Genomic DNA, 23,666 nt, shown 5'->3' with positions numbered 1-23,666 from the left:
CACTAAAATGATCATTTTGTGTTGTTTCACTTGTTGTTTTTGTTGTATTTGTTTTGTTGAGCATATTGTGGATTTGTTTATTTTCCGTTTAAAATGCTAAAAAAAAAAGGGACTCAAATGTGAAGTCTGGATCCTTGTGTGTTTATATGACAACCTGGGAAACTGAACAACCCATGAAGACTGAACCACACTTGAGACAAATGAGTAAAGGTTGGGAATGATGACATTCTAGTATAATGGGTGGGACATGTGCTACAGTAGCAGTACTAGGGGGAGATGGAAAGACCGTGGTAGAGGTGAAAAATCTGACATTAATAGCCTAATCCTGACAAACGGTATTTCCCATTACCAGATCAGAAGGGAAGGGTTGAGCTGAAGGATGTCCTGTTTCCAGAGATTTAGATTGATATGGAAAAGTACTCAGCCTTCTCTGTCCTCGGTCGCCAAATGATTGATAGCTTTAGCTTTTAGACAAGGCTGCAGTTTATAGCCTGGGGTTATAAATATATAACAATTTTATTAAGGCCCAATCAGTTAGTGAAGCTTAAAATATGATTTTGTGTCTGTTGCGTGTCTGAATGCTCTCCCACCATCTCAATTTCAGCACTAGACCAAGTGATTGAGGCCAGAAAGCAAAATGCAAAAGGTCAACATAACCACCCGTCACATATGAGAGCGGGAGGGACCAAAGGTGACTGGTTGGTCTAATTCTACCAAACAGAAGTTCTTTCCTCTCAAACGGAACCTGGCCATTGTCTGAATGAGTTTGCTGTTTGGATTTTTACATTTATATTAGTTTATTGTATATTTAACAGGGACAATACGGACAACATTGCCACCAATAATTGGGAAAATGTGATGTATATAGGACGTCTAACTTCAGCTAACTGCCTGTGATTTTTAAAAATAACTGAGCTGACATCATTTCTAACTACCTTTTCACGTTGATGTGACCCAGTGAGCCGTCCCGTTCTTGAAAAGTGAAAGTGATTCCCAACGCATTGTGAAAGTGAAATACTGTTTGCAGACTCAAACTGAGCAACCTGATGACATAACCGCGGTGCCAAAGTCAATGTAACTACAATTCATCATTGTTTCCCTGCCTGCTGCAGAACTCAGGCCAATTAAAGCCAAGTCAGGCTAAATGACGAGCAGTGTGTACCGAGTGGGAGGGAGGATTAAAAGGCACTGCCGAGACTGTGACCGTTAATACCCATTACACCAAGGTGTCAAAAGCAGGATGTCTTTGACTTGCATTAGCTCGTCTCCCTGACTGTCTATTTGTTCACCTGTCTGCCTGTCTGTCTGCCTGTCTGTCTGTCTGGCAGTCAATATGAGCCCAACAGAGAAAGCTTCCATTGTTTTAGAGCAACTCAGACCCCCTCCAACACCACCACCTTCCTCCCCTCCACCACCACGGGAGGGGGGGGAGGTTGGTGCCTAAACAGAGACGGTGACCTCATCGCCCCGATCCACCAGTGGTTACCAGCAATGCCGGGATTCCCGAAACGAGGGGGCGAGGCTAACAAGGATGGGCATTGTCCAAAAGAGGCAGTCAGTGCTCCGGGGCAGGAGCGAGCTGAAACTGAGGAGAGACTGAGGAAGTGCTGTGTCAGGCTCGTGACACAGAATATCAGTGAAACTCTGCTGAGGAAGAGGAGAGGCGAGGGGGGAAGAGATCAGAGGGGGGAGAGAAAAAGAAGCTGTAGAGCTCAGGCAAGCATGCCAAGGCCAACGACGACAGGCTCCAGACTCCTTTATTGGTGGCTAATAATAAACACTGGAAACAAAATGAGAAAATATGTGCGGAGAGCTGCAGTGTTGTTTAATGACACAGTTGTGATGCACATACTTCAGACTTTCCCTCAGATAAGTGTTGAGAAAATCACAGGAAGAAGAAATGTTCCCGTATGTTCAGACAGGAGAAACACTCCCTCACTAATTACATCTACGGGTTCCTCCGGCTCAGCAGTTAACCTCAGCTGCTCCAGAGCTGCTCACCGGCCAATGACAGAGGAGCTGAGCTTCACTGGGCGACTCCCAGGTGAAACGGGGTTCTGAGAGATATTTCACATGCTGTTGTTGTTGGGCCGATTGGTCACACGGGGACATTCATCTTTCACATTTCATCATTGTTTGCATTGAGGCTACAAACACAAGAGCACCACTTCTGAGAACGTCTGTGTGCATGTGATTACCTGCTGATAATACGAGCCTAAAGACCCCATGAAACACCACTCAGGCTCTCGGTGTGCTCCAGCCAAACGGACTTTAAATCACATTTTACATATCTATTATATGGATGGTTTCTGCACAAATTCAACGCATTATTATGGCATTAGAGACTGTGGGCTGAAACTTTAATGGAATATATAACGGCCAATTAAACGCCGATTAAACGCCTCTCAGCTTCATCCTGATCCAAACTATCATTATTGTATCGGCCTTTAAGAAATCCACTATGGGTCTAAAGTCAACAGCCATGCCAGCTGCTGTGGGGATTTTAATATGTGCACCGCATTCTTTACAATCCCTCCAATAGTTGTTTTTTCACTAAAGACTAAAGCCAACATGTCAGCTCAGCTATGGTGGAAAACAGGAAGCAGCGCTGGTTCATGTTGTATCGTACTGAATGTTCTCCAGCAACGGCGTACCTCAAGTGAACAAGGTAGCGCTTGAATGTTGCAGCATCGGTCGAACACGGAGGGAGAGAGAGTGAAAAGCACTGAGCCAAAAAGCGATGTCCGTGTGTTGTGATGTGTGTGTGTGTGTGTGTGTGTGTGTGTGTGTGTGTGTGTGTGTGTGTAGACATGTGAGTCTGTACAGACTCTTCACTGAATTGATTTTATACGCTCTGCTGAAGGCTGTGTGTGCCAAAACAAATCTATGTGATTTTTTTTCATGAATAGGATAAGCCCTGCGGAAAATGTACAGATTTGATACATAAGAAATAAGAAAAGATGAAGTAGTTTCAATCCAGGCTATTTGAGAGCTGCTATTTAACAGTTGATGAAATAAAAATCCATCTCCGTGACCTCTTGATCGCTCTGAATGGAAGGAGCATCTTTCTGAGGGCTTTATCCACGGGGGGTCGATATCAGAGCCCTCAACAATAGTCCCCGGTTCTATCTGGACCTTTTAATCCAATTATTTTGAAACAACACTGGTTAAACCTGTGTCAAATGATTAAGCCTAAACTTGGCTTCAGATAAAAACCTGTCGCCCTCTAATACTTAAATCACTGATTGATGAGGATTTTTGAAAAGAGTAAATATCTGGATGGGAAGGAATGTATAATCGTATTTCCTTAAGATGTGATTACTATTGATTCAATATCAATGTTAAGAACTGCACTTTGGAAAATATATTGGATTACAATTACCATTTAGCCTTTTGAGTATTCAGATAGCAGTGTGTCCAATGTTTAAAACACCGGCAAAATAGCACAGTTGGAAGTCAGAAATGTTATATAAGATTATGCCTTGCAAAAGAAAAGACTTTCTGCCTATTGATCCATTTAATCAAAGGACATTAATCCAAAATTTAGAATTAATTTAAAATGAAGAAAATAGCTTGTTTCTTCAAGGAAAACATGAAGGGAAGAAGTTCACAAAGAAGCATGTCATGAGTAATAAAATGAATATGCCAGTGACACACAGCCATATGAGGGAACATGTTACAGTTTTCAGTTGAAAAATCAATCGCTAAAAATGAGACATTTGAAAACGCTGCTGCCCTCATCTAGACTCTCTACCCTTGAGAAGCACGGGTTATTTCAACAGGGAGAACACATTGCAGGCGTTACTGACCTTTTTGCCAGTTATAATGAAACTACTGCATGAATGTGGAGGAGGAAAGCTTTCTTTCAAGCCATCTGTGACAATGTCCGTGTCCAGTGGCGATATCAGCCTGAACATGGAGGACCATCCTCTTATAACCCATGCTTGTTTTGTTCTGCACAACTTTAAAAACCTTAACACAGGGATTTCCAGCACCCAGCAGAGCTACCAGAGTTCTTCCTCTCTAGTATTTTCTACAACTAAGCAACCAACTGCCAAGTAGACAATCTGCTTCCTGTTTACACGAGCACGTGGATGCCCAGTGTGTGTGACTGGTCAATGCGATATTTTCAGGTTGGTAGAAAGCATTGGTATATTATTTCTAAAACTGTAAGAAAATGCTCATGTGTATGGAGATCGTGACTAAATTACATGAAAACTTAATATGCAAACTACTCTCCTGCCAATACTATATGTTTAGGGCTTTTATTGTGAAAGGAAAGAACAGATTTCCATCCAATAGTTGTATCTTATAGATATTTCAGAAGCAATGTAGTGGACCGACAGACCGACTGGCAGCCCAACCAGTCGCGAAAAACAACCTACCATCTAGAATTGTCTGAACAAAGACAAAATACTCAATTTAATGTGACTTATTGCATGAAACTAATAGACATTTCAACATTTGTCACATTTATTTATTGTAAATATATTGAGAATAAAGGAATAACTCAACATAAAATGATGTTTTCCTTCAAGAACAAAATGTACACCTAAATTGGGCATCTTCACACCGAATAGACCCAAGTTGACAGAATTATGTCTTCCTGTGCCATCCGTCTGTACCATCTCTGATCCAATATTTATCTTAGGCCAATGAGAGAGGGATTGGCATCTGAAAATGCAAGATAATTATATAGGCCAAGAGAAGATATTTGTTTTTACGTCTTAAATGTGATTTTTATAGATGCTGGCAACCTGATCCAATAAATCGCTGTAGACTTGAAAGTGTGAGGCATTAAAAAATTCCCAAGTATTAAATTAATCTCTGTTAGTCTCTAATTCAAGTGTGGGCTCACACCCTGTTTCGCCCCCGGAGAGTGCCAAGTCTAAGATCATGCTAAATTGCTCTTGTCATGTGTTTAAGACACTTGGCATTCTCAGCCCAGTGTGTTTTTTTACTGTGATCCGTGCCATTTGTGTCCAACACTGTACAACTTGTTAACAGAAATAGCAGTTTTCCGAGTACTTTTAATTTGGTTCTGTAACTGCTGGAGCCTACCGATCCACTGTGATAACTGATACTATTGTCCCATCCATCAACTGGTGTTTACGAATCGCCAAACTCTTTTCCACCAGCCATCTCTTGGAGCAAACAATAGACTGCCTACTAAAAGCATTCCCAGAGCTGTCAGTGAGCCCTGCCAATAATACACTCCAATAAAAGCTGGAATGCATTATTCCCCAACGCGGGAAGGAAGCGGGAGCAACAGTTGGTACACTATGCCCAGGTTGACATAATCCTGCTTTATGGGCCGTCTGAGGTCCATTGTTACAGAGTAACAGGGGACGAGCTGGAGCAGCAGATAGGAAGCGCTCACCATTGCTTGGCATTCAGGATTACCAGGGGGTAACGTGAATTCAGTAATGTTTCCTTTTTCTAGACAGAATAGGGCTTAAATTGGCTTAACACTCATTTTCTTAGTGGGAGTTGTCCTGATATCTAAATTACAAACAATGTCTCATTGTCTAAGGTTATAACTTCTCTGAGGAGTCTTAATCTTCTAAAAAAGAGGTCAAATAAATGATTCTTTCTGTGAATGCAAACAACAGTGTTTCATCGAGGAGAGCAGGGGGAATGACAGGCCAATGACCCTGACTGACCTAAAACTGATACAGGATAATGCTTGTGTTATTCCATGTGTTTATCATCAATAACAAATCCAATGAAAGTACAAAACCAACAATGCCTTAGTCCTATGGCACTACTTAAAATATTTAAAAACAGGTCACAAATATAAAGTTTTCCTGACATATATTTCCTTAAGAAAAGAACAGCCTTCTTTAAATTGAACGGGGTAAATAACAGCAGTAAACTGGAGCGTTGATCACATTTGGACTCTTCTGCTGACATAAATGAATGAGTTAATACTAAGTTAAGTCAAAACTTCAGTATTTGGTGCTCCTTCTGGCCTGCAGAAGTATAACCCAATAACAGAGATGAAAACTCTTGCATGCATGCGTACAGAAAAATGGCCTAATTCTCAAAGTGGATGTAGGTCAAGAAAAATGACGGGCAACCGGATTGTTATTAACACTATAAATAGCAACATGTCATCGTTTCTTTTTGTATTATTATCTCCCCCGGGAGGATCATGTGATCGGTTGCATGTGCACCATCCACGGCTAATATTGCATTCGGATATATATATTTTGGGTGCCCAGATATGGCTGCATGCTCAACGACATCTCGTGGTCGCACACACTTCATCAAATCACCTTTTATTGCCATCGACTATCGGAACTAGCAGTACATACACAGCCGAGTACATGAATGCCACTCAGCCGCTGATGGCGGGCGGACAGCTCGGTGAGGACGACGCCTTACATCCCATTGGTGTCTAGACAGAAGGAAGCCAGTTGTGGGTTGCATTCATTCACTCACACAATGCAGCAGTATTCGTTGACGACATACCTGGCGAATATGTGCACTCTGCTGAGGTTTTTAGTTCAAAAATGTTTTTAAAACATTTGAATGAATTAATGATAAATAATAATTGGCTCTAAATTGAGCCATTTAATGACTGACCAGTTGGGGGAACGGAGCCAAACGAGAATCCAATCTGCACAAAACAAGTATTGATCCATTTCTGGAGTTTCCAGTGTAACAGACAGACCCTGCCTCCGTTCTGCAGACCAAAGCACTGCAGGAAGGATAAGTGGAAACATGTTGATGTTGTATCTAGAGAGGCCATCAGGGCGAAGCGGCACATTCACACACCGACTTAGGAAGATGCAAAACGCTGGGGAACTCCCTAAATGTTTAGTGCCTGCACGCACCACCGGACAAGTCTAGACCAGACAAATGGTAGATTACACACAAAGAAGGGGACAGAGGTGCAGGCAAATAGTATTATTAGGTAAAAAGGTAGCAAAAAAGACATGGAAACATGTTGCATACTTACACCTATGTTATAGGAGAAGGAATTGTGTATTTAAACTATGTTGGATTCCAATTAAACTCTTTAGTCATCACTTACTGAATTCAGGAAGAAAAAAATAACCATGTTGTGCAACAGCAGCTCTTCTACGTAAGAGACTGAAGTCCTGGCTCTGCCTCTTTCCTGCCTCTGTCTTTGTCATTTCCTCCTCTGCTCATTTTTCCCAGTAACTCGTGGGTCGACCTACTCCACCGTATTCCTGTCACTGGTGAACACACATCTTTCCACACTCCTCTTCCAGCGTGCTTTGGACAACATTAGCCTGTAATACTGACTGTAATTGGGTGTGTTGTGTAGTGGAAACAGTCTGGAATGGATCTTGTGTCAAAACAGTTTTGATGGCAAATCTGTGATTTTCTTAATTATCGGTTAAGTAAAGCAACTTGTGATTACTGAAGAATGAAATGGAAACTCCATATAAGATTTAAATAATAAGATTGGAACAAGGATGGAACAAAAATACTAACATGTTTCGACCAGCAGGAGCCACAGCTGGAAAGCGTTCGGCCAAAAACATGGAAAAAAGAGATTTCTGTATGTTCACACAGGTTTCTGAAGAACCACTGTGAAGCTCAAAGTGGGGGTCTCTGGGCATCACCATCTTGGCAGTGACTCTCGGCTCATCCAAACATGGGCAAAGAGATGGATGGCTAGTGGAGCGGAGGCCTGGTGACGCAGCAGAGGAGACAGCTAGCAGCTAGCGACCTGAGACGGCACCCAGCTGTCACTCAAAGCGTCTACGTTTTTATTTAAATGAATAATTAAAAAAAAAAGTACATCCACAGAGCTTTTAGAAAGGTGCAGAATCACAGTATCACTTCTTGTGAAAACATTTTTTTGATTGTGAATTAATCATTTAAAAAAACGTTTGTTTGCCTCTGTGTAGATGTGTGGCTGCGGCTTCTAGCAAGGCTTGTGAGCCGATAGAATAGCGACATTGGTATCATGGTATCAGAACCCATTACATTATGGAGGGGAGCACCCTGAACCACAGCGTGGATCCACAAATTATTTTTGACTTTGAGTTACATTGTGACAGAGTTGTGTTGTGTCTGAGTTCTCCGAATGCCCTTCTAGTGCCGACATGTTTGTTCACCGTGTTTAGTACTACATTAGACCAAACCTCACACCACCAGACTGCTGCACCTCTCTCATAAGACGTTACACTTAGCAATCACTCCCATCGATATCCATTTAATAACCATTTCAGAACCCTGATATCATGTCCTTTTTTGCAAACTGACAAAACCTTTACTTTCCAAACCATTTCACGAACATGCTTCTTTGGCCTTTTGGAAGAGGTGTAAACACGCTTCCCTTTAGATGAGCTTGGACAAACTACTTTCACGCATATCCCAGCCTTTTATGAGCTGTTGTATTAGGCTGCAATAGTTTCAGCTGTGTGTCCTAATTAACTGGCGACATGTTAAGTATCCGCGCTACCCCGCACCAAGCCGAGAATGGGCCAGTCCAATATCATTAATTCAGTTCCCATGGTAAAATCAACGTTGCATGTTCTATACCACCATATTTAAAACTTTACAGTCCTTCCATGTTCACCACAATCAAGTAATCTCTTACACACATCCTTTTAACTACTAGCTGGAATCAATTACATTTTTAGGTTAGACAGCTATAAATGTGTCAGGGTGGTTAAGTAATGATTGCTGTTTCAATTCAAGATTTATTCCCATGATAAAAGGAACAATGGCTCCCTCTCCACCCAAAATAAACCCATTAAACCGGCAGATGACATTTCACAGCCCCAACAGCATTACATTCATAAAGCTAGTGTGAGAGTCAACATGAGTGACCAGTTAAAAACAAGCCTTACAGTATGTGTATCAAAGCACTCTGAGATGAGGAACTGCCCCGGTGGCCAATTAGCCACGATCTGGATGCCATTTAGCCTCCATTTGCACTCACCAGTGAACCCCTGCACCCTAACAACAATGCGACAGTGAACCTCAATACATTTGTGGCAGACTTTGCTCATATTCCTTGGCTCATGGAGCTGTTCTGCTATAAAAGGTTTATTTGAAGGACATGTAGCCTCTCATCATTCCGCTGGGGTCTTTTTCATCCTGCCTGCTTTGTGGTTCTAAATGTTTAAAGGGCTTTTCTTAATAATCACTAAGGTTTGGGGATGTCTTCATTATTGATGCTGTATTATTTCATGTTTTAGTGACTACACCTTTTAAAGGCCTCGTGCAGGCAGTTCAGGAGTATTAGAGGCTGGATGTTTGGGAGGAGGTTGCTCCACCCAACGGGGACAAAACAATACTGCCCCAGAATAGCGCATATTGAAAGCACAACTTGCATCTTTCCGCTCATGTGGCAGGCTATCTGCGATTATACCCAAGTGCGCCCTGTTTGTAAATACCGTTCCATGTTTTTACGCACTAGCTGCGAAGGAATGGCGCCTCAAGTGGGCGCAATTGTGTTAGTAAATCTAGCCGAGTGGGAAAGTGCTCCCCTTCCATCAGGGTCTATTGTGCAACTGAATATTGTATCACAATTTTTACTTGAAGGTAATCTCTACAAACAGATGTTGGTATCAGAAATGTTCTGATTTTCGTCAGCAGTCTGAGTGGTATTGACCAGTCATGTTCGAAGCAATCTTTGGTTGAATGCTGGTAAACAGTGGAGAGCAAAAGAGGCACAGTTCATTGGCTGAAATGCAATCTGGAAACCCACTGGCGATGAGTTAGATTTTCATTGGTTTCAAATTAGCTTGCAAACTAGTTACTTGTGAAAATCTGGGTCATCGCACAAGTCGTATCTCAACTCCAGTCTCACGTATCGGGTCGCTTATTGGACTGTAAACAATGAGCAGTGCACAGAAAAGGAAGTCATGACCCGGATATCCGGGGGCTACACTGGAACCAGGGAAATATAGCCCCTTACCCCCAGAGGCGTATCCAATGGGTTAAAAGACTGGCTTGAAGGTAACTATCTAGAAAACCAAAGTGTATCAGTAGTTCACATTTAGTGATGGAAAAACGATATAACTGGGACTACTTTTTCATTGCTGATCATTATGGATGCACCAATCTGACCTTTTCAGTCCCGACAGCAATACCTGGGCTTTGGGTATTGTCAGATTCAGAGTACTGATCCAAAACCAGTGTTTAATTAAGCATTAAGCTCAATTAAGGCAATTTAAAAAATGCAATATATAAGTACAACTGGGGAACTATTGTTTATTATCAGCTATCCAACGGCAGGGTGCACGGCTGCAATAAGACCACTACTGTTAATCTCCGTGAAGAGCAAAAACAAGCAGCAAAGTGACATATCACTGCCAATATTCATCATTGGCAGAGCTGTGTTAGATCAATTTAAAGTCTAACATTAAAATGTAAAAAAAAACATTAATTTTGAAATGTACTAACTATAGTACTATACTGTATGTACATACACACAACACATTTTTGCATCTCTCCTACAACACTAAGAAATACAGCAAAGCAACATTTTTTGAGTATGAGTCCTCCTTCATAGTAGCGGCTCCTCTTGATTGTATTTGACTTGCAATTCACATTTCCCAGATAACAGTTTTATTTTGTAGTTTGACTCACAAAATAAATATTGCAGCTTGTAAAAAAATCTAAAGAAGAGAACCCTCCTTTTATGCAGGACAATGTGGCACAGCGAGGTAGTAGAGACGGGGGATTTCTGATTTTAAGGATAAGATTCCCAAAATGGATACCGCACCATGCAGGGTGGACTGTGGATATCATGTGCAAGTCCTGTCATTTTTCTACTTCTCCGTCTAAACAGAAACATGGATAACTAACCTACTCCAGGCCTGTTGACAGCAGGGAAAAACACAAGGCTAAACAGAGCAGCTAATGATACCCTTGGCCGGCTGTAAACAAGAGCAATGTGTTGCTGAGACATCAAGAATTCAACCAGCCACTGACAGAGGACCTAAAATTAGCCTAATGTTTACCCCCAGTGGATTGTAAAGGCTAGAAACATATTACTTGTGAGGGCTAAGTTAAGTGTGCTTCCCATGGATTTTAATCTACTAAAAAGCAATTTAATCATCTGTAACATACGCCGATACTTTCATATGTCATTAATCAGCAAAATCTTATCATTATCTTTAAATGATGATGTCAGATGTTTCTTTAGCTATTTGTTGTAAAAGTCACCAAAAACACCTGGTCCCTTTGTTGTAAAAATGTTCTTTTAAATTCACACTGCCTGTGCTGATGGTTTCCCACGGGATATGGAGGAAATTAACCACTCACTGGGAATTCAGCATTTTTAAGAGTTTGGGGGTTGTACTTACTGAAAATGTACAGGAAAAAGAAGTGGGTAGGAGTGGAGGATCTCAGACCGAGACAGACATATAAAGGAGGATTATGAAAGCATTAACAGCAAAACACAGCAAGAATATAAGTGAGGAAAATAAACATGCAAAGGGGCTGCCAAGCACTGGCTCAGCAGAGGTACTTCCCCTTATGTGCACAGCTGGATTTGTTAGACGGTGAGCAATACTCCCTTCTCTTCTCCCAGACTCTGACACAAGCAGGGGAATTTAGTTTCTCCGTGCTAGGCTGCTTCAAAAATAGCACTGGACAACTGCATGGTTGTAAGTTAATAAAAAGGAAGGACTCGATGGACTACAGATCTCCAACAAGCCCTAATCATTTTCCTAGTCAACACTATACTGACTCGGTGTTTGATTGACTTTGATCCATGGGGCAACTTCCAGATCTGAAAAGTGATGCCAATGCAGTAGTGCCTCTTTCTACCGGCTATCAGGGCGCGACTCCTCTGGTTGCAAAATAAAGTCAGATTGCATGGAAGTCTTTGAGAAAAGGTTTCTACTTCTCTCTTGATGTATTATCCCAGTAAACATTGTAAACATTAGTTTATGGTCTCAATCTCTAGTTTCAAGTCTTCTTCAATCCAGCATGATGTTCATTTAGTACATTATGGTCCATTTAGAGTCCAACAGACCAGAAACAGGGGATGCTTTAGGGGGCGGGGCTTACCTGCTGATTGACAGGTTGCTACCACGCTACCAATGCAAGTTAGCTACTTAGATGACTTTAACACTTAGCTGTAAAGTTGATCTTGAATTATGAAGCTAACCTCGTTAACAACTTAACACAACAATCCAGATGGATCCAGATCGAGTATGAACACTGATCGGGGTGCCGCTCTGCCGCTCGTGTTCATCAGATCCACCCGTCGCTCCTCCGCAGACCAAATATGGTCCCTTCTTTCACTGGTTGCTAAAAATCCAAGACGGCTAAGGCCAAAGAGCCAAACTGAGATCTGATGAATCAAAAACACACTCCACAAACCAGGAAGTGATGTCACCATGACCACGCCCACTTATATAGTCTATGATTGGTGGTCATGGAAACACTACTGCTTTTGTCCACAGGGGCTGCTAAAATCAGCACAAATAACAGTTCCTTGTAGTAGCTTTAAATGAAAATCTGAAACTTTCAATACGTCAAACGTTTTGTTCCTAAGCCAACCAACATATTGAACCAACAGATATGTGAGTGATTAAACTCTGCAACGAAGGGCCTGAACATATTTCAGTAACCTGACAAGAACACACAAACCTGAACGCACCACCTGTGGATAAATACCTTGCAGACTGCTGCAGAGTTGTTTTTAAACACACTTTGATTATTTATGTTTCCTTGCAGATGATGTATGTCTCCTGTGTTTCGCTCCACACACAGAGCAGATATTTCATGCACAGTTGTAATTGTACCGCGTAAACACATTCTGCCTTTCATCTGCACTTTGATACGTGCTGGTTCTGGGACTGACCCAGTCCCTAAGGTTGCTGCTCGGAGTGCCGCTCTGCCACTTATGGCAGAACTCGAGACTTCAAAACCACAAACCAATGAGTGACATCAGGGTGACTAGTCCACTTCTTATAAACAGTCTATCATCACCATGCTACATGACACCCTAAACGTTTAAATGTGGAACACTAAAAACTCCTCAAATTCTTCTGAAGGATCCACACTCCCATAACAAAAACATATGTGTTTATTTGTATATCATGAAAAATGTGAAATGCGATGACATGATAATATAATTTAAAGGTGGTGGTGAATTCTATCTGTGGGAATTTTCTTGTATTATCTATGAACAACCACAGTGAAGATGTTAACAAATCATTGTGTGTAATTATCCCAACTTGACTATTACAGCAATGATACTATGTTCTACACAAACGTGTACCGTCCCTTCATCCAGTTAAGGCTAGCTTGCTAGTGAATGTTAGTTTGACAAAGATAATCAGGTTTGCAGATAACTAGTGAGTAAAAATAGAGTTTAGGGCATGATGACATACAGCTGCTAATTATTGCAACATTTCCAGCTATCTAACACACCCTTGAGCAGGGTTTTTCCGACAGAGATTTTGAGGCAGCAAATTTGGTCCCACCTCCAAAACTCTGATTGAACTTCAAGGAAAACATGTTTTCCAAACAAGCGTTGCACTGTTGATTTCGGCAATTTGTAACAACAGCAGCATTACACCGATGTGTTGCCGCCATATCGTAGTCAGCACAGAGTAGCGGGAATGTCACCAGAGAGGAAGAAAAGAGGGAGGTCTGTTTTTGGCTCCACCAGATGGACCGCAGCAAAGCACCACAGTGTTAACAATAATTTAACAAATATGGAAAGGCCAGCAGATTTTTATTCTAAAAAGGACCAGTCCAGTTCAGCTCACACCCCGAGTCTGAAGTGAGGTCCCACCACTGGTCTGTACCAGGTCTGTAGTCTCAGTGGGTCCCACCACTGGTCTGTAACAGGTCTGTAGTCTCAGTGGGTCCCACTACTGGTCTGTAACAGGTCTGTAGTCTCAGTGGGTCCCACCACTGGTCTGTAACAGGTCTGTAGTCTCAGTGGGTCCCACTACTGGTCTGTAACAGGTCTGTAGTCTCAGTGGGTCCCACCACTGGTCTGTAGTCTCAGTGGGTCCCACCACTGGTCTGTAACAGGTCTGTAGTCTCAGTGGGTCCCACCACTGGTCTGTAGTCTCAGTGGGTCCCACCACTGTTCTGTAAAAAGTCTGTAGTCTCTGTGGGTCCCACCACGGGTCTGTAACAGGTCTGTAGTCTCAGTGGGTCCCACCACTGGTCTGTAACAGGTATGTAGTCTCAGTGGGTCACACCACTGTTCTGTAAAAAGTCTGTAGTCTCAGTGGGTCCCACCACTGGTCTATAGTCTCAGTGGGTCCCACCACTGTTCTGTAAAAAGTCTGTAGTCTCAGTGGGTCCCACCACTGTTCTGTAAAAAGTCTGTAGTCTCAGTGGGTCCCACCACTGGTCTGTAACAGGTCTGTAGTCTCAGTGGGTCCCACCACTGGTCTGTAACAGGTCTGTAGTCTCAGTGGGTCCCACCACTGGTCTGTAAAAAGTCTGTAGTCTCAGTGGGTCCCACCACTGGTCTGTAACAGGTCTGTAGTCTCAGTGGGTCCCACCACTGGTCTGTAAAAAGTCTGTAGTCTCAGTGGGTCCCACCACTGGTCTGTAGTCTCAGTGGGTCCCACCACTGGTCTGTAACAGGTCTGTAGTCTCAGTGGGTCCCACCACTGGTCTGTAGTCTCAGTGGGTCCCACCACTGTTCTGTAAAAAGTCTGTAGTCTCAGTGGGTCCCACCACGGGTCTGTAACAGGTCTGTAGTCTCAGTGGGTCCCACCACTGGTCTGTAACAGGTATGTAGTCTCAGTGGGTCACACCACTGTTCTGTAAAAAGTCTGTAGTCTCAGTGGGTCCCACCACTGGTCTATAGTCTCAGTGGGTCCCACCACTGTTCTGTAAAAAGTCTGTAGTCTCAGTGGGTCCCACCACTGTTCTGTAAAAAGTCTGTAGTCTCAGTGGGTCCCACCACTGGTCTGTAACAGGTCTGTAGTCTCAGTGGGTCCCACCACTGGTCTGTAACAGGTCTGTAGTCTCAGTGGGTCCCACCACTGGTCTGTAAAAAGTCTGTAGTCTCAGTGGGTCCCACCACTGGTCTGTAACAGGTCTGTAGTCTCAGTGGGTCCCACCACTGGTCTGTAACAGGTCTGTAGTCTCAGTGGGTCCCACCACTGGTCTGTAACAGGTCTGTAGTCTCAGTGGGTGCTGCCCCCTATAGGTGGGTTGAAAACATGAGGAACTAGCTTTGTCGTCTCACCTCCTTCTAACCAAAACAGCCTCCGATGATGCAAAATGACGATATTTGTGTCATCGGAGGCTGTTGATGATGATGCACCTCCATTCAAACATACGACCGGGCTTCTAACATACAACGCTTCATGCAAATGTGTAAAGTATCCTTTAAATGATTCACAAACAGGAGATCTACCATTTTGTGAATAATATTTTCCAGCAGCTTCATTTTTAGCTTCACCATGTCGTCATGGTGATGATATGCTACTTCAGTAAACAGAACAAATAATATCACTACATGGAACAGAACAGAAAAATAGAAAGAGGCATGTACTATCCAGGAAAGCACATTCCATTTAATTACAATTTATTTTTATATCCCACAATAACAAATTTGCCTCAGAGGGCTTTAAAATCTGTACAACACACGACATCCTGTGTACCTGCAGCCTCCAATGAGATAAGGAAGAACTGCATAAAAAAAACTAATTGGGGAAAAAAATATATTATACTATAAATGTTTTTGTTATTTTATTGAATCATATAATTATATTATAATTGAACGGGTTGTCACCATAGTACACACGTGTGCACACGATTCACCTCAGCTTCATTTTGAGGCAGAAAAAAGCCAGTTGTTTTTTTACGAATACCAGTTTTCCACCAAACAAAATGCCAAACTAGACTCCTTTCCCCTCAACAATAGATGAGTGTGCAGAGTCTCCTGGATGCAGCATAAACACAGGGTTAGTAAACAGCAGCAGTGAGGCCAGTAAACATGTTACGTCGGTTTCTACTTTTTTATTTTGTTACTTATTCAGTCTCTTTCAAACTAAGTGCTGACTAATTAGAAACGACGAGCTTTGCTTGGACAGAGACCAAGATGGCAAAGAGTTGGTCAAAGTAGTTGCAGCATCGCACCAGAGAAGGGGAACATTAGCGTGTCCAACCATGTCATATTTCTATCACTGCCGATCGGAGCCGATAAATACCTGTTGTTTGTCGGGAATGAACGCTGATTGGAACCTTGCCCACCGAAGACAAAAGCCAGACGTTAGTGGGTGTTAGTGATATTTTCTGCCCAGTGGGTAAAGGGCTCATTGTGGATGTGGCACTACTTCAACTCCCTCTGGCTACTGGGATCAGTGAGATCGGCAATTTGTCTGACATTCAGGACCACATAGGAGCACCGTGCACCATGTACCAATGTATTAAAAGATCTGGCATTAATAAGTGGAAATGTGTGGTATTATGTGGTAAATGTGGTTTTCATGTGCATAAGAGTTATAACCTAAAGCACATATATTCACTGTAAATAAAGCATCATCAGTGTAGTGTAGATACTCACTGGTAGTTCTGAGGGTTCAGGGAGAAACTCGGCATCGTCTCCAAAAATAAAATCTGGTGGCAATTCTGGATACTGTGCATTGAATATGATGTCCCCTGGGAGGAAAGAAGGAAACTGGATGAGCTGATTGATGATCAATATGGACAACATGAATTCCAGATGTTGACTTGCATGTTAAAAATCACCGCAAAGTCTCAGGGGATCGACCGAACTTTCATCTCATATCAGCCTATTTTCATATTTTCGCCCATTCTAAGCACTAAGAGATTGTAAAATGTCATTTTGTTTGAACAAGCGATAAAATGTGTCCTTTTCCTCATGAATGGGGCCGTGTGTCTTATTCTATCTAGTTTCAAGATTAGCAGAGTCATTTTTCAACACTGCTGAATCGGAACATGACCTGTATAATAGCTTGTTACAGTCGCTTTTTCTCTTTTGTTTTTGTCGGTTCACAACCACATGAAATGCATTGGAGCTCTGGGGTCTTTTCATTTTAGCAATGGGCAAACTCGCCATTTGCCATCGAAGCCACTCAGATCCTGTCAAACGAGTCCTACTAGAGACTTTTAGTTTGCTTTGAGTTCATTTTTTCCAAATATGAAACCAATGAGTGCTAAAAAACCTTGGTTTAAAAATGCACAATGCTTTTAGAAAAGAATAAAACGACAGACTGGAAATGGCCCTCGCTGAGTCAAGGACAAGACATCATCAAATAATCACATAACATGCTTGTGCTGGTTCACAATGTTCTGATATTATGTTACACAAGTCTATTTGTGTGCTGCAAGACTGTTCTGCTTTTTCGCTGTTCCAGCCACAGCAAGAGGAGGCAAAAGTACACATATGGAACTATTTTTCCAGCAGCGAAGAGTCAATCGAGGAGACGAGAGGATGGGCTGTAAATCTGTTACAAACCACTGGCAGCCCGTCAGAGATGTACTGGCAAGCTTCCAGAGGGAAATGGAGGTCTTGGACGTGCAACCTTTACAGGTTACATGGGCTTTTAAATACTGCTTTGTACATACACCCTGAGACAGCAATGAAAAGTACAGTCTAGCCATCTCAAAGCCTTGCTTCTATTTCAGCCAGAGAGTTTATTGAGGTCAGAAGGGCTTAATATGAACAACAACAAAGGCCACAAATTGCTGTTTAGCAGTACCAGCCGCAGTGGTGGAGGGGAAGGGGGCCAGGCTTGCATTAATAGAGCCTAACTCTGTGCAGAGTGTGCCATGCTTTTGCACGCTATCAGCAGGCAGGTCCACAGACTGGCAGACACAAACCTGCAGTCCTGCATCCTTGATTAAACAAACGCTCTTCCTCAGGCCAAAGCACCGGAAGGTACAGCAACTAGTGCAACAGCTGCAGAGACGTTGCATGCCAGAGCCTGTTTTTGTTGGGCTGTTTGTTTCAAGACTTCGTTCTAAACGACGTTCGAAACACGGTAGATTTACGTTCATGGGAAAAACCCTCATTCCACATGGAACTACTTTTTTGCATTATTCCTGTTTTGTGTAATCCTCACATCTATAATTCCTCAAGCTTAGTTACAACATCTTGACATTGCACACAATCTTTCTATCTGGACAGATTTGTAAAAAAAATGCAAGATAAGCAAAGACTGCTTCCCCTTGCTGGACAAGTTTTTTTTTTCTTTCCTCCGAGCCACAATTTACATCAAACCAGACAGTCAAACACACTTCATACACATACTCATGATGAATGTAGCATTTCCTAATATTCCCAAACTACAGACACAGACCCCCATCAACTCCAGCGTGTAGTTGATTTTTATTTAGTATTTAGACTTGCACATGACTTTTTTTCTTTTGCAAACCCTCTTAAATAAACAGACAGCTGTTCAAAGAACTCGTCCATAACTCATCGGCCGGGAAAAACCTGTTTCACGTTCTAGCTGACAGATCTGGCTTCCATTGCCTGCTGTGTCTTTGACGTGGGAGAATGTCTGTCCTGATAAATGATATGTGAAATAATGGCTGCATTTACCACGATGATTATCTGTTTTTACACGCTGTGTTATAAAATTTGACATAAAAAATAAGTCATCTTCTGAATGCGTTCACCTCATGAAGCTCCTTTTAAGCTGGAGTGTAACTTTTATCTCCCCCTCTGACAATGAGAGTAATTACACAAACACTGTTGGCGTATGTCTGCAGGCGAGATGGCCGCTTCTCCCCACGCTCCCCAGGGAGTGTTTCCCCTCGCCGTTAAACGCTTTCTCTTTTGGACTTTAATCCTCTGAAGGCTTTCTTTTCCATCATTTACTCCAGAAACGTTTCTTCTGCCATTCTCACTGTGATATCTCCTCCTTCATCAGCTCTGGCTGACTGACTTAAAAAAACGCATCAGCGGCCGGCATGCCAGTGTGGGAAAGCCACCACAACTCTGGTATACGGTAAAATACACAGAGCTTTCTCTGTCAGCGACAGGCTTAATCACCATTGTGTGAACTCGTTTGGCAACAGCTCAGACCTTCGGTTAGAAGTAAAGGTCCCACACTCCAGCTTTAAGTTTGAAGGTTTTCACAGAACCCAGTCACCTTTCTTTGCAATGCCCTGAACTTGTAACTTCCTTGTTACAAACAATGGATGTGTGTGTACACACAGGTCTAACATGAGCCACGATGAGACCAGAATCATTCTAAACCATGATTATAATCACTTAACAACTGATGTTGCTGATGTTTACCAATGGCAACTTTAAGACATGCTCATACAGGAGAGTCTGTGATGTGGGAACGTGACTCAGGAGTGAGAGACACTTCAAGTAAAAGTTCAGAGGCACCAACAACGGCAGGTTGACTGGCATCAACTCCCTGATTAAGCATCAGCATTATCACCAAACATGGCCGGTGGCCTGTCCAGGTGAACCCTGCCTTCACCCGATGTCAGCTGGGACCGGCTCCAGCCCTCCACGACCCTGAATACAGGATAAGCGGTAGACGATGGATGGATTATCACAAACATATCCATCTTGCCTTCCTTGCATTCCTGCAGATGCTTTTGGTCTTACTTATTGTTTATAAAACTGCAAGTTCAAAACACTCCTATGATGCCCTTTGGTTAATCATGCATGTTGTTCAGAGTGTAGACACGTAAAGTTCCAGTCAGAATGTGTCCACTGTCTTCATTTAGCCTCTGTGCATAGTCATTTAAAACATATTTTACAATGCATTATGAATATGTGTTTTGAATATATTTGTTGGCAACGTGACCTGAAACCACCTGTCGCCATGAATCCAGCTGGGAAACAAGTGGATCTCCCAGAACCAATCAAGGCTGGATTGGAATCTTTTTTCTGCAATAAAATTAATTCAGCGCTTCTTTTTTACAAAGTGCAGGTTCTTTGCTGGTCTAGACAATGAATCAATTAACCTGAGCCCACTGCAACCTGTACAATGAAATGCTGTTAGCACTTAACGTTATAGAGTGCTAGCAACAAACAAATGGATGGAAAATATGGGGGAGAAAAAAAGCTCAACTGTTGAAGCAGTAACTGCTCCTTGTTTTGTAAATCAATCTAGGAACATATTGAACAGGGATGGGATCCTACTGCTTTGATTGTGGTGAATTTCCAATACCAAAAATAGTAAATATTGTCACATGACATAAAAAAGCTGTTTGGCTGCTATCAGGGTAGACAAGTGAAAAATAGAGCCTGATTTTAAAAATACTAAATCTTTGATGAAAAATAAAAAAAATAAACACGTACTAATACTAGTATGTTTAAGTGTCATTTTAGGAGTTCTATTTTGATGATTATTGAGACAATATTAAGTGTGATTAAAGAGTATATCTTCCAAAGACCTCACTCATATAATATTAAGTGTGCTTGGGAGAAAGTGTCAGGTACAAAACGTCTTACAGCATCTGTCAAATCCTCCTCTAATCCAGTTTAAACTTCTGATTCAAATTCATCTCTCCACTTTTACACTTTCTAAATGTTGCCCAGAAGTATACGACATTTGTGACCACTGTTCACAATCCCCAGCTGACACACATGTTCTTGTCATGACCTACATTGACCCCATTTCCATGCTCCTTTCTCAGGTTATTGGATTGGAGGTTCTCCCTGGACTTCATGTTAGTTTAACACTCGACATCAAAGCAACTAAACATCTTTGCTTTCGGTTCTCCTCTTACTTGAAGATGTAATTACAGTAACTTCTTTGGAAGTCCCCTTCATCATCATCCCTGATGGAGGACATGATGATGATCCTTAAACTGGAAAATAAATTGAATTATCTCTAATCTAATTAACAGGATTCCCCTATAATTAAAACCACTTGTATTATTTGTATTATACGTTTTCATTTTAATTGGATGCTGTGTATTTGTGTATTATATTTAGGGCATATGGATGGTAATTTTCTCCCATTGCTAAAATGTATGACATGAAATAATTACATTTGTTTATTTGTAAATGGTGCTTTGTACTTGATGTCCTGAGCCTGGTATTTATGAGATGACTGAATGAATCTTGTTTGGAGCACCGAGTATTTGAAGTAAAGTTCTCCAACCTGTTTGATTTGAATTTTCAGATTTATTTAATCAGATATTACTGTAATTAATATGTATTATTCTTATGTTTTGTCCTTTTGCATTAGCAATGGTTGAGAGTCGGGGGAAATAAATAAAAATGGAGGGACGGTAATTTACATTTGTAGGTTTCTGTGCACCTCATGCTCCTTCCAATAAAATAGTATTGAACAACAACAATTAGACTCAACAAAATCACCATCAGAGACTAAAGTGTTCAGACTGATTTGAAAGTAGCACTCAGGAGATGGACTCTTTGACTTACACTTCAGGGTTTCTCCAGCGTAGGGGATGTGGAGTTTGAAGCGATCGCAGCAGGGCCCAGGGGTCAAGGATGTGCATCTGAACATGGGAGACAAGAGACGTAATCAATTCATCATCTGGGAACACGCAGCAGTAAGAATGGTTTATGATGTTTACATTATGTTCTTTGCGCTGCCAAAACGCACCATTCTCTTTTGTATTTATATCATGTGAGAATAACATGGAGCTACTTGATCAACCCAGACTTGTTCTCAGCGTTTCCAAATCAACTTCAGCTGTCATGGCTGACATTTTAAAAGGGTTTTGATTGAGACATGTTTTCTGTCATTAACCTGCATCCACCTAGTGTGGGTTACATTAGTGGGACTTATTTTTACGTGAAACCATGAATAAATTAATGAAGGTGCTTGGTAGTTACAGGTAGTTACACCTTTAGCACCTATGTGTTTTCACAAAGATACAAACGATGCATAGACTGAACTATTTTGGACTGGGATTGTCTAATTTTCCATAAAACAACAACATAGCATCAACAGCAACCACCGCTGTTTAAACACTTGATCATGTGGAGGTTTGAAAGGAAAGGCAAAACATTAACAGCACATTTCTTTACAGAGATAAACCTCCATTTAATGATGAGGCTCAACACAACAACAGGGAGTTTCATTACATCTTCTACTATCATCCTGTATGAGTGATGGGCCAAATGACAATATCTGTGATGTTATTGGAGACATTTTAATAACTAACTTATTAAATAGTGCTTTAATAAAATGCTACGGAACCATACTGTGCATACAAAAACATACAACCTGTGATAATTCAACTGAGGTGGTTGTTTTTGGAGCAACAAGGAACTCAACTTCAATCAGCAAAGGTTAAACCAGCAGATCAAGAAATGTAGGTGGAGTCCTGGACTCAGACCTGAATTTCAACATCCACACTAACGTCGAGCTGAAGCAGCATTTCAAGAGGTTTCCATTTGGTCATGGATTTCTGAGTGAAACATTATAAGCAGGCAGGAGATAATGATGGGAGGGATGTGTGTGTGTGTGTGTGTGTGTGTGTGTGTGTGTGTGTGTGTGTGTGTGTGTCTACAATAGAAATAACTAGAAAATTCCCCCGCTGGAAATTTTGAAAGGGCCACGGGGGCTACTGCCGGAGTGTATATACATTACGATGAGATTCTTCGAGATTTCAAACGAGACGGAGTTATTTTAGAGGCAAATACAACTACAAATACTTCGCACTCAACTGTTTGCCAGTACATGTCACTGAGCTCAGCTCTCACTCAAGTACTACCGAGTACTACCGAGTACTACTGAGACTCAAGTACTGAGAACTAGTAGGCCCCGAGCACTGGTCCCTTCAGCTTATAGCTGTAGGGGCCAGTGCTCGGTGCGATTACCCCGTGGCCCTAATAATACAAATAAATGAATAAATAAAAGGACGTCAACACAACGTCAAATCATGTTTAGTTTGTGAAAACTCAAAACATTACTGTTGATGAAGCACTGAATGTTTTGGGGTCAAACTTTTCTGATCTTCTCGAACAAAAACTAAACGTGGAGAAGCAGCGTTCAGTATTTAAACTCCCAGAAAACTGCAGGTCGGCCGCAACTCTCACTTCGTTTAAATCAAGGCTGATTCAAGGCTGAATGATGTCTTATCACTGCACTTTTAATCTTTTAAGCTACATTCTGTGGAACAGCCTACCGATTCATATAAAAGCGGCCCTGAACACAGAAACATTTAAACTGCTGCAGACCATGACCCACCTCTTCTCTTCATTTTTAGCCTGACTTCATCTTCTTCTGTTTTACTCCTATTATGGTCACATTAGCTATTCTTCTGTTCATGTTGTCGTTTGCTTGATATTGATCTGCATCTTCAGCAATCTGGTCAGCTGTTGTTGGTTTTAAATGTGCTATACAATGAAAGTTAGACTTGGCTACTGCCACTTCATTACTCTACTTTCTGACTAGTCTCAATGGCATCATGACTCGTAATAATAAATCAGTAACCATTCAAACCATTTTCCTCGTATCATTTGAATGCAGCATCCCTGCAGTGCACAACACTGAATGGCCTCCGCTGTGTGTTTGGTTCACATGAGTAACTTTTGGTCCCAAACAATGCTCCTCACCCAGTTTTGAGGTCTGTGACGCGGAGGGAGTTCGTGGAGTCGAGTCCCACTCGGCCGTTCCGCACGACGCTGGAGAGCAGCGGCCGCAGCTCAGGTGAGATCCGGTGCAGTGCAACCTCGGGGGACATGTTGTTCATTTTACCCACTCCGAGGAGTCTGTGGAGACAATGCACGGAAATGCTTTTAATGAATCCGTCACACTAGCATG

General features: G+C 42.0%; 1 protein-coding gene across 1 annotated transcript in view; it reads right to left on the bottom strand.

The window, feature by feature from the left end:
- Positions 1 to 23,666, bottom strand: part of babam2 (BRISC and BRCA1 A complex member 2) — a 78,487-nt gene that overhangs the window by 54,195 nt on the left and 626 nt on the right. The window contains exons 2-4 of the mRNA XM_084013962.1: positions 23,459 to 23,614; positions 21,314 to 21,390; positions 16,493 to 16,587 (exon numbers count right to left, since the gene is read on the bottom strand). Coding sequence (XP_083870088.1) covers positions 16,493 to 16,587; positions 21,314 to 21,390; positions 23,459 to 23,595 — 309 coding nt within the window. The 5' untranslated portion in view covers positions 23,596 to 23,614. The remainder of the gene's footprint in view (positions 1 to 16,492; positions 16,588 to 21,313; positions 21,391 to 23,458; positions 23,615 to 23,666) is intronic.

This window comes from Eutrigla gurnardus (assembly GCF_963514095.1).
Source record: "Eutrigla gurnardus genome assembly, chromosome: 7".
In the NCBI taxonomy this organism is placed as follows: Eukaryota; Metazoa; Chordata; class Actinopteri; order Perciformes; family Triglidae; genus Eutrigla; species Eutrigla gurnardus.
This window is presented reverse-complemented; position numbering and strand designations above follow the sequence as displayed.